The sequence below is a fragment of the Cupressus sempervirens genome, chromosome 10 (assembly GCF_028749045.1).
Source record: "Cupressus sempervirens isolate cs-2001-9-10 chromosome 10, ASM2874904v1, whole genome shotgun sequence".
In the NCBI taxonomy this organism is placed as follows: domain Eukaryota; kingdom Viridiplantae; phylum Streptophyta; class Pinopsida; order Cupressales; family Cupressaceae; genus Cupressus; species Cupressus sempervirens.
The window spans coordinates 225,188,162-225,200,178 of record NC_143127.1 but is presented as its reverse complement, the minus strand read 5'-3'; the positions used below and the strand labels follow the sequence as shown (position 1 = coordinate 225,200,178).

At 32.0% G+C, this 12,017-nt stretch overlaps 1 protein-coding gene across 2 annotated transcripts in view; it reads left to right on the top strand.

Annotated features, from left to right (window-relative positions):
- Positions 1-7,873: 7,873 nt before the first annotated feature.
- LOC149533445 (protein OSB2, chloroplastic-like) overlaps positions 7,874-12,017 on the top strand; it is a 160,855-nt gene continuing 156,711 nt past the window's right edge. The window contains exon 1 of one of the 2 annotated variants that reach the window (XM_089807299.1): positions 7,874-8,428. In XM_089807299.1, the coding sequence (XP_089663425.1) occupies positions 8,076-8,428 (353 nt within the window). In that variant the 5' untranslated portion in view covers positions 7,874-8,075. The remainder of the gene's footprint in view (positions 8,429-12,017) is intronic. The other variant, XM_089807300.1, reaches the window with a different exon arrangement.

The window sequence follows — 12,017 nt, the reverse complement described above, 5'->3', positions numbered from 1 at the left end:
CTGCTATCAACCTCTCCCGTGTTAGATGTCAGTCTAGGATGGTCACATCCTCGGATAATGCATGAAGTGCTATCCTACCCTCTATTGGAGCCTGATCATAATACACTTGTTACATACAAAGCTCATGTTAGCACTCAAAATCACACGATGACGTAAAGAAAACATAGACATACTCATAACACTTATTGAGTCCTTGTAATAAGGTACTCATAGGATGCGATACACATCCTTGAGTGTGATAGTGGCTTCTCTAGTGGGTAAATGGAAGGTGTTATGCTCACTGTGCCACTTCTCTACTAGTGTAGTAAAAAGGCCATGGTTTGCCCGGATATAGGGAAGATGCAACAACCACTCGAAGCACGTGGTCCTCAATGTCCTCCTTTGATCCTCATCAAGATGATGCACTAATCTCAAACCTACCACCTCAAGAGCCTTGATAGCAACATCAAAAACACCATCTACAAACAAAGAGCTTATATATTAGTACACATCATAAATGAAGACCAAAACATGGCTAAACACATCTGCACTCTATTGTCCAAGTGTAAAAAAATGATATTCAAATTGAGACACAATGACAATTTGGCTCACAAATACAAAGTTGGCTAACTAAGTATCATACGATACTTTATCCAATAGGCATGCGATACTTCACCTACAAACAAAGAGCTTATATATTAGTACACATCATAAATGAAGACCAAAACATGGCTAAAGACATCTGCACTCTGCTATCCAAGTGTAAAAAAATGATATTCAAATTGAGACACAATGACAATTTGGCTCACAAATACAAAGTTGGCTAACTAAGTATCATACGATACTTTATCCAATAGGCATGCAATACTTCACATGGTATCGTATGACTATTGGGTGGGTCTCATACGATACTTAGTTCAATACTCATGCGATACTTTTCAAACACTATAAATATTGTATGATAGTTCATAGAACTACTAGGAGATACTTTATAAAGTTTGTACGCCATTTTGGGAAAAACCTATAAAACCCTATGAAATGCCTAAAATGCTTAACAAAATGACCTAAAAAGCTTAGAAACTTGAAAAATTATCAGGGCACCATACTGTGGGGGGTAGTTATACAACTGGTGGTGCTCGAAACAATGTGATGTGATAGGAATACCTCCTTGTGCCATCATCTCTCTCTCAAAAGGCTCAAAATCACAAGAAGATAGATGACTTGAAAATGATCCCTTGTGCCCCTTTTATACCTTTTGACCCAATTTTTGAACTCCTCATAATTATGTGAAAATTGCATTCCTAGCTAATTTTAATGGCTTGCATCCATTTTTGGGATTGAAATTGAAATTTGAGTTCATCTCGATGATCAACATTGCAATTTAAATTTCTTCCTTATTCTATGCAGTTAGCTGACCCTTTGAAGCATAATCTTCGACTCTCATTGGGGCATCATCATTTCTTCCTCCCTTAATCATTTCACTCTCTTCCACACTTATTTCTCATTTCATCATATTTCATTTCACTTCCATATCCTCTGTCTCCTTGATTTGACCTAGTTCTAATGCTTTATCTTCCTCGGTCAAATTTGGTCAAACTGGGGCATTCTATCACTTCCTACTAGTCATTCTTGGGATTAAATCACTTATTTGTCATCATGGACCTTGCTCTATCTTGATTTGATCCCATTTCACTCATTTATGCATCTCCTCTATCTCATTTCAATTTCGATCCCAAGGGGCCAGGAATATTTTATCGTTACTACAAATTGCTTGCTATACCTATCTATTTTTCAAGAGCATATACGTTACCTTTCCATTTTCTCTTAATCTATCTACTTTTCTAGACATGTTAGTGCTCTTCTTGAGTTCTGATAATCATCTCTCTCTCTCCTAGTGTTCAATATTGTTTGTACTAGGTTGTGCATTTAGGATTTGCTATCTCACTCTGCACTTCATTCTTCAAAGTCAAATCTCTCTATTTGCTACTGCTTTCTTGGCTTCTTTATTCTTTGACTTAACGTGTTCCTAGATCAATCAAATATTAGTCCAAGAGGGGAAAATCTAATCACCCAAGACTGGTCACCTAGACTATTAGCCCCCTTCTCAATATTTTTTGCTAAATTATTAAATCATTTACCTAGATCAAATCTTTAAAAAAATTAATTTATTTGATTTTATCCTATAGTTTGACCACTATATCCTAAGTCCATAAACAATTGAAAGGAACATGTCCCCCTTAAATTAAATAAAAGACCCATTTCACCTATTATCCTAAGCCGCACACACAAGGCATTTTCCCCAAATTAGAAATAAAAGAAAAGACTTCTTGTCTCATATGGAGATGCAAAAGTCAACTCTTTCTTATTGGTGGAAATGATCTTGCACATGGATCATGCAAAATTCAATTCTCCACCCTTGATTAGATCTTCTTGTCTCACGATCTCTAGCGTTTACACTTTTTAAAAATGGAGAGTTCTTTCCTCACCCAAGGATCCATCTTCTTTGCATTAGTGTTATGCTATAGGTTTTTCTATAGGTACTCTTGGAGCTTATGGAGGATCTTGTGGCTTCATCTTCATACTTGTATAGCATTCTAGTTTAGTATCACATAGAATTAGTATAGCTTCCTTTATGCATTAGAATAGCGCACGTAGCTAATTAGAGGGATTGTAATACTTTCATGTTGTTATCTTAGTTTGCATTCTTTGCATTTCATATAATCTAGTTGCATTTTGCATAACATTCCATGGTAGTTCTTGGACACTAGCATTATTGCTTGTCTTATAAGCTCCCATTTCATGGTGAACTTGCAAGGGGCTACATTTCTTAGGTTTAGCTGAGAGCCCTTTTATTCCTATTCACATTCCTTTTCACTCCATGACTAGGGAGTTCTAGGTCAATATTTGGGACTCTCAACCCATTGGATCTCTCAAACAGAAAGACTTAGAGAAGTGGACATTCTAGTGTGTACAGTAATGCAGTCTACCAAAAATCATTTTTTTTATCTCAATATATCTCTTGCCCCCGTCCTAAGCATCTAAGAATCTTTATGACTACTTCCACTGGGATAATAGAATGCCAAGAGCCTACAACCTAAATTCCCTTACTTTGTCCTATCTTTGTTGTATTTATAAAATATGTAGAAACATATCCTCAACATTCACCACATTGAAAACATTCTCAAATAGTGAGATTCGTTCTCCATTGTTATAAGAACCCTTACTAATTTAGATGCAAAATTTCTTCATAAATCACACTTACAATGCACAAGATTTGGTCAAACACTTTATTTGCTACCTCTAACTCTTAGTTCTCTCCATTACATTTATGGTTCTTTTTTTTCATAATAGAAATAGGGTATTTTAAATTATTTACACATTCAAAGTTACTATCATGATGCTTTAGACTTATAGATATATATAAACTTACATAACCAAGATTGTAGTAACCCGTCTTAGCTGTTATAATATGTAATCTTCATTCCAAGATAACACTACCATTCACATTCAAAATAATGTTCACTACAATAGAAACATGCTATGATATTGAATACAATATTTATGCACTTGGAAATGGCTAACTGTTACACCATTCACATACAAAATATTGTAATATAAATATGTAGTGGTAATGAATACAATGTTTTTGCACCTACAAACGGCTAACTATTTGTCTATTGAATTCATAGTGCCCTAACCATAGGGCTTGGGATGACTTTCCTATTTCTAGAAACTAGATAGTACGGGAAATGAATCAATAGCATCCATGATGTGAATGGACATTAATAATTATTTAAGTGAAAAGTACAGTCATCCACAAAACATTAAGCCTAAACCATTGATTACAATCATCATTGCTTCTACGTATATATTGTGAATTAACTTGCTAATGGATATTGGGAAATTGAAATTTTGATACCCCAAAGAACAATGCTCGTCTATAAATGTATTTATTCATATTCAATAAAATTGTCTTCAAATTAAACTGTGTAAAATTTACTTAGTATAAAATAATAATTTAATGATCTATCAAAACAAAGAAAGAACCATTCTAGTTTATTGAGGTAATGAATTGTCAAATGTAAACCCAAATAACATAGCACAATTTAGATCTATAAACATTTAAAACATGATAAATATAATATCCTTGTAATTCAAATGTGATATACACAAATCAAATAATAACATTTAATTAAGAAACCTATCTAATGTTCATATCCAACTAAGAAGGCAATGACATGTCATATTTTTCTTTGTAAAAGTTGATGATTCTATGTTACAAGCTATACATCATCACTAAAAATATCACCAAAATAGAATTAAACAAGAACGAAATGTTAAGAAATTTAAGATCCTATATTAATACAAATAAATTATATTATTCATTAATAAATCATTATAAAATAATAAATAAAACTCTAAATGAAAACCCTAAATAAGATTATATTAGCAAATAAACTATACAAAAAGTGTAGCCATCTTGAGGTGGAGGAAATGGAAGGCCACATTATGAGTAACAGACAAAAACATATTCATTACTTGTATGTTAAGTGACTCCATGAGCACTATAATTAAAGGAAAAAGACTCCTATTCTTCACACACATGACTATAATAAGAATATCCTTACTAGTATATTTTAGGGACAAGTTTTCATCATAGAAAACTTCATTGGTCTCTTGAACTAAGCTTGTTAATTCAGGTTTTATGGGAAAAGTCTTGCCATTGGTAGAATGAAGGGCTAGATGATGTTGAAGTAAATGAATGTCATTCATTATTTACCATAAGATGGAAGCCTTGTTAGTCTAAAAATAATTAGAGTAAAAACTATTAGCAAATATAACATCATAGCTATTCTAACTTCAAATATTTTATATAGGAGAATATCCACCAAATAATTTAATGGAAAACGATATTTAGAAAACAACCGTGAGTAAGAGAGATTTTGAGAGAAAAATTGTATAGATTTAGGGTTAAAACTACGAGTCCAAATTTGAAGCAAAACTGGATAATTTTTTTATATTTCTTTAATTTTTTTTATAACGAATTTACTTTAGAAATAAGGGATTTAGGACACTTTTGGGGAGATATTCTTATCAAAATTATAGAAATTCGAAAGTTAAAAGGTGTTTTTAGGTGTGCAAGGCAGAAGAATGAACACCTTGCCTAACTTATCATTGACCTCTTCAACTTTGAATTAGGCTATGATAGGCATATTTTAATCCACCAAGCTCAAACCATAGACCAATGGAAAATGTCCTAAAAATTCAAATTTAGTAATCGTAAAATCATTTAACAATTGAAAGAAGAGGTTCATGGAATGCAATATTGAAATATGGACTAAGATAAAATGATTTCGACTACAAACATGCTTTCCAACTTTAGTAGACAAGAAATCTTGAAAAATGTGTTTTTGATTTTGGAACAATACAATAGGTAATTGATGCAACTGAATATAAAAGTCATGAGGATAGTAGAACTATCTCTAGTTTGTATTATAGTCTTGTATCTTGGCCTTTTAGATAACAACATTTCTAGGCTTTCTTTGCTGCAGACATCATCCAGAATCACTAGAGTTGATTTTGCTACCTACAGAAGCTATTGTTCAAGGTGTCTATGTGCATCTTCTATGTTCTCAAAGGTCTGATCTCTTCTTTCCAACAATTCTGTCTGACATGTTTTCTAAAGTACCCTTTCATATTTGGAAACTGTGAAATGGTGAAGATAAATACATCACTTGCAAAATGATTTATATAACCACAACAAATCAAGTCTGTTTAGTTCATAATTTCTTTAATGTAAGAAGAAAAATAAACTCAACCTCAAGCTAAAGTGAATTAAATTTTAAAATAGAATGACAACAAGACATACAACTCCAAGCTACTACATGAAATCATAAAACATACATATCTATATTTACATTCTATCATCTGATATCCAAATGACAAGTTAAGACGACAAAGTTAAATTTAAGGAAGTTATTTCCGAACTTTTGCCCCTGAAAATATGACAAACATTTGGCTTCCTCAAATCTTCTTTGTTTACACTAATAAATGAAGATTGAAACAATGTATGGATAGAGACAGGAGCTTAACAAATTGAGGGATATTTTTTAATGTCATATTTGCAGTTGTGTATAGGCATGCCTACCAAATGTTGATTCAGAAATATGTAGAGTAAATGTTAGACATGCATGTATATTGTGGAAAGAAAAATGGACACATAATCTCATTCTAGCCAACTGTGAAATCTAACACTGGGCACATAAATTAGAATTCATAATGCCACATGTCAAGGAGTCTAATTTTCATTCAATTTTTTGGGAAAAAAATAAAAAGACTGTCGGGAAAAAGGAAGGCATCCAATAAGACAATAGAAAATAAAATGCTAAAAATTCCATTTAATGAGAGAATTGGAACAGACCATGGTTTAAGCAAGAAATTTAGGAATGTGCACGATGTGCAAAGCAAGATTAATAGGAAATAGAAGATTGAAAACTTTAGTCTCCTATCTTTGGAAGGGAATAACAATGATTCACAATACACTTCAAGACTTGCAAAATGACCAAACCAATCTAGATCATTCCTTAACTCGCTTTTTCTTAGTAGATAAAAGTTTATTGAAAATGTCTAATTCGATATTTTTGTGGTCTCATCTTGAACCTCATGCAACAAAGATAGTGGAAATCTTAATCTCAACCATGTAAATCTTATCATTTGCAATTTTATACCTCACTCGAGCCAAAATTTTACCATTTATGATTTGACAATTTAAAAATCACTATCGGTTAGTATTACTAGTATTACTAATATGCATAGTATTAAAAAAAATAAAAATAGAATAAAATCAGATTTAGAATAGGAATGACCTATTCCAATAACAACTATTTTTTGGAATGGACATATGCTCATTTTAGGGGCAAAATTGAAATATGTATACCTATTCCCTATTCCAATTTAGGATACCAAAGAGGCCCCATTTGGCTACAAGAATTGCCAAATGCGACATTGATCTATGCTGTAATAAACTCTCTTCTAGTATTCGTGAATTCTTAAAACAAGTTATGGAATATCATTTGGACCTGTTTGGTTGACTTGGAAGAGAAGTCGAAATATGCATATTCTATGTTTGGTTGGAACAATTGAAATAAGTTTTGTTTTAAAGTTTTAATAATAATTTTTTTTAGTAATATTTTAAATAAACAAGATTTTTTATTTATAAAAACTCATTTTTAATTATTAAAAAAAACCCTAATTATTTTAATTAGCCTTTATTTTATTTTTTAAATTATTTTTTTAAGTGAATGATATATCACAACCTGTGAAATTCATTGAAATTCAAATGACATATTATATTGTATATTATAAATTTAATTCTAAATTAAATCAAATAATTTTAATGAGTATAAGATCAAAACTAAAATTATTTTATTTTTAAATATATTAAAGAAATAAAAAATACAAAATAAGTCGAGATCATTTTTTTGATATTTAAAAGATCTGTCAACATAGTTTGAATTATAACACTAAACACAATATTTATTTGTAAAGATAATTTTATGAAAGTTTATAAAAGATATCAAATCTGATATTAGTCTTTTTGTCATTAAAAAAAAAAACACATATTAAACATTCAATAATGTTGACCTAGTTTATATCTTATGATGAACGAACAAAATAGTCAAAAAATGCATTTGAGTGACAAAATACAATCAAACAACAAAGTCACGGATCGCCAACCCATCAAATTGGGGTTATTAAAAACTAGATCCATCTTTTTTTAAGAATTTCGCTATGCTCATTTTGGGGTCAAATTATCTAATTCCAATTTTGTGTTTTGCAAACAAATGTCAAATTAGCGAACGAGATATTTAGATTTTCCTATTCCCATCCAATTCCCACAACCAAACGAGACAAAAAGATACATTTTCTATTCCTATTCCAACAACCCAACGGGCCCTAAACCTAAGTATCTCCGAGGGACGCAGCACTCATTTCAAAATTTCAAAAAAGCCCAGCGTTTGCAAGATGCTGCACGTAAAACCCTTGTTTTAATAACTTGGTGGGTTGTTCTGGACCTCTTGTGAGCAGGCATAACCATGGCTTCTCAACGCGTTTTTCGCACAATGATTCTCCGTTACTCTGCACGCCCTTTTTCCCGTACCAGTCAACCAAGTGCATATGCATTTTCACCCTTTCAGACGCCGAGACATTATTCTGTTGCTAATCCTGCAGTTACAGGAAGCACCCAACAACGCGGCGCTGGAATAATTGAGTCGGCGACCAAATTCCCACGGCCAGAAACCATAACGTGGCAGGAGGAACTATCCAACAAGGTAAATCTGATAGGGGTCATAGATAAACCCGTTCAACTGAAATGCACTGAAACAGGAAATACCTTTGCCTGTACCAGATTGGGAACCAGATTTTTCAAAGCACAGGAAACTACGTGGTACGCTTCCTATTATTCATTTAATTCAAGAATAATGTTTTCAGAGTCTCTATGAATCTGCTCTTAAAATATTTCTTCATCTTTTTTCAAGTTGTTAAAATTCCCCACTATTAGGTAATGGGGGTGGTCGTGAGAAGGTCTGGGCTCACCTGCCATTACTGTTGCACATTGCTTCAGTCAAATTCAGCCGGTGCTTGCTCTGTGCCTTGCCTTGTTCTGTCTGTTTTTGATAATAAAAGCAGCAAGAGGATGCTTGCTTTGTTCTGCCTGTTGTGGTATGCTTACAGAGGAATTTGGATGCCGTGTTACCCCCATGTTATATGATATAGAATGAGGATGGGCATTTTTTATATTCTCTTTAAACAACAAATGAGCTTAAAGATGATATGATGGAACACATTCTTACTAAAGATGGTTCAAGTGGGAATGACATATTGGTTATTATTCCCCCACAATATAAAATTCCCACTCTTATATCTTTGAACACTTTCACATCACATCAAATTTGGCGACTTCTTTCGAAGTTACAACTTTTTATTTTCATCCATAGAAGCTCCAAATATTCATTAAGCTTAATAGTAGAAGCAAACATGTCCTTCCATTTTCTTAAACTCATCCATGATTCTTAATCTCCCTCTTTTTCCTGCAAGAACATACTCAGAGGAGAAAATCAAGGTAGATAGCTCTTGATTGTGTAAATAAGAATGTCAACATGAATGTTAGTAATTCAACTTATGTCCATTACTAACATGATTATAATCTCTTTTATTTTGATAATAGAATTAAGATAACACAATACTTAAACTCTATATATATGACTTTCCCTTAGATAACATGTTCTCCTATAAATTCAATTATATTTAAATTTGATTTCATTTATATTTCAATAACAATATTAGTACCTCACATTAATACTAATAATTTATATTGTTTAACGTATTTATATGTAACAAAACATAATATAAGTTATTAAATATCATTAAGATATTCTCCTTATAAATTCTCATTTAAATAAAGAGTAGACAATTTTAATACTCAATAATAATAATTACATATCTCATATGCATCAAATCATAAAACAAAATGCCTAATACTATTCTAGACATAAGCAGATTTTCTTGAGTTTTAGGCAATTGATTCTACTATTCAATATTTGAACATACTTATACTATGATTCACAACATCAAGTAAATAACATTCCTTGAAAAAATATTATTCTCATGAATTTCCATATATAAAAATAATAATATATCTCATATTCTTACCTCTACTTACCTTGGTAGCGGGGTCCCTTTTGTGGCGTCTGTGGGATGTCATTTCCACGAGGTTGGAATTGTTCCAATATCTAATTAAGATCTTGAACTGCAAACCATTATCAGATCAATTCTCATTCACAGTCAATGCAACTCCTTATATATCTTTCTCCTCCTTAACAAGCGTCCTCAATATCTATGATTTGGCTACCTCTTTATTGAGGTTAAACGTAGATGTTTGATATGTCCATTTACCCCATCTAAATGATGTTTGCCCTTTGTGAGTAATGAATATCAATGTCTTACTTGATCAATACTTTTTGATATTTCGACTGCCCAAAAGATATTCGATGATGTTTCCTTTCCTACTCAGAAGTTTTCGACTTAGTAGGCGGGTCCCTTATGTACACATATGCCTACTTTATTTGCCTTTTTGTAACTAACCTGGTGTTCCCGTTGCATTCATGTCACCTTCATTGAATTTTAAAACCACATGTCATAATGCAGCAACGTAACATTCAAGCACGATGACCATTTATGATTAGTTTTGATTCTTCCTAGTATAAATCCACCAATCAACTCATACATGTCGCATCTGATTTTCTCTGCTCCACAGATCTGCTCTATATACTCTCACGTATCTACACCACTTACAACTTCTCAATACTTCACGCATTCTTTTTACCGTTTTATTTAACCAAAGGTTATGTCCATTGGCAAGAGAGACATCTCTTACAACTACATCATACTACTTCATTTTAAATATTTTATTTTTGAATTACACTTTGATAAATGGTAATCACTGTTTGTTTTAAACTATCATTGATATGATAGTATCACTACATATCCCATAAACTTCAATCGCCGAAGACTATGTTATCTTAATCCACTCTCATATCTTCTACATATATGGATGACACATACTGTGCTATTATATTAATCATCACTGTTGTTTGAGTTTCTTATTTAATAGTACTGAAGAAACCCGATAGGTGTTCTTGTTTTGCTGCAGAGTCATTTCTTTTAAACTTCCATTATAACTCCATTGTTCTTTCTATGATGTAGACTGAAATTTCCGTCTATAGCACACACACGATATGTTATTAATAAGAATTACTTGTCTTGTGACGACACCTTTTGTTTTTCTCAACTAATCATTCAATGCATCATTTCTTACTGTGCAAAGACCAATATCAGAAACGTCACTTTTATAGTTGTGGACTCAAATTATTACTTTATCGCTGTTCTGAGAAACTATTTGCTGACATGGTTTTGACTTTCTAACTTGCTCCATATCTCAATCTTTGTTTCAAACAATTAATCTATTATCAATTGATGTAGGCTTTTAGTAACTGGTTATTCCTGACGGTATGTGAATAGAGATGCTATTGTTTCTTGTGAAAACTTGTTCCTCTCAAAGAGTTGCTATCGCTTTTGATCATATTGTTCTTCTTATTCTTTGTTCGACAGCATATGATTTGTATACATCTATTGAGTATTCGATGGGGACTAGTAATACTTGGGATTGACATCTCAAAGTGATGGGAACATTGTGAATATTTTTATGATAGTCTTGCCGCTATATCTCCATTGCCCGACTCCTCTAACTTTAAAATTCCAACTCATCGTCTTTTAGTTTCTTTTCATGTTGACATGGATATCAATGACGCCTTGTTGTAAAATATATAAAACTAACCACTGTGATGTGTATAAGAATTCCAAACTATGTTTTGCTCTAGCGTTATGTGTATTTGGCGTCTTTAATGTCATTTGTGTACATTCAGGGCATCACATCTGTCTTATTACCTTTGACTTGGCAAACTCTTGTATAAATGATTTTTATTGTTTTCGTGACCAACATCATTGAATCTTTAGCAATTTATAATAACTGCTGAAGCATTTACCAGGGTATAAACATGGCCAACGATATACACATTCAATATGCAGAATTTTGTACTACAATCGATCTTTGATACATTTGTAGTTGGCTTTGATACCATGTTGTTTTTCTAGGACCCTTCTGCAAATGTAGTAACATTGCCAATGTGATTGATGATTTCCAAATGCAGATTTGAAGGCTCCCAAACATGAGAGGAGGAGACATGTCTCATGAAGAGACATGTCTCTATAGTTAATCATCATTAGTTAATAAATAACCATATGTACAACTCATCTTTAAGCATATATGTAATATTAATATATTAAACATATATGTAATATATTATTATATTATTATATAATAATATATAATGTATATAATACATATTATATTACATATATAATATATTATATATATAAGAAATTTATCTTAAAGATAATTTACCATCAACAAGATA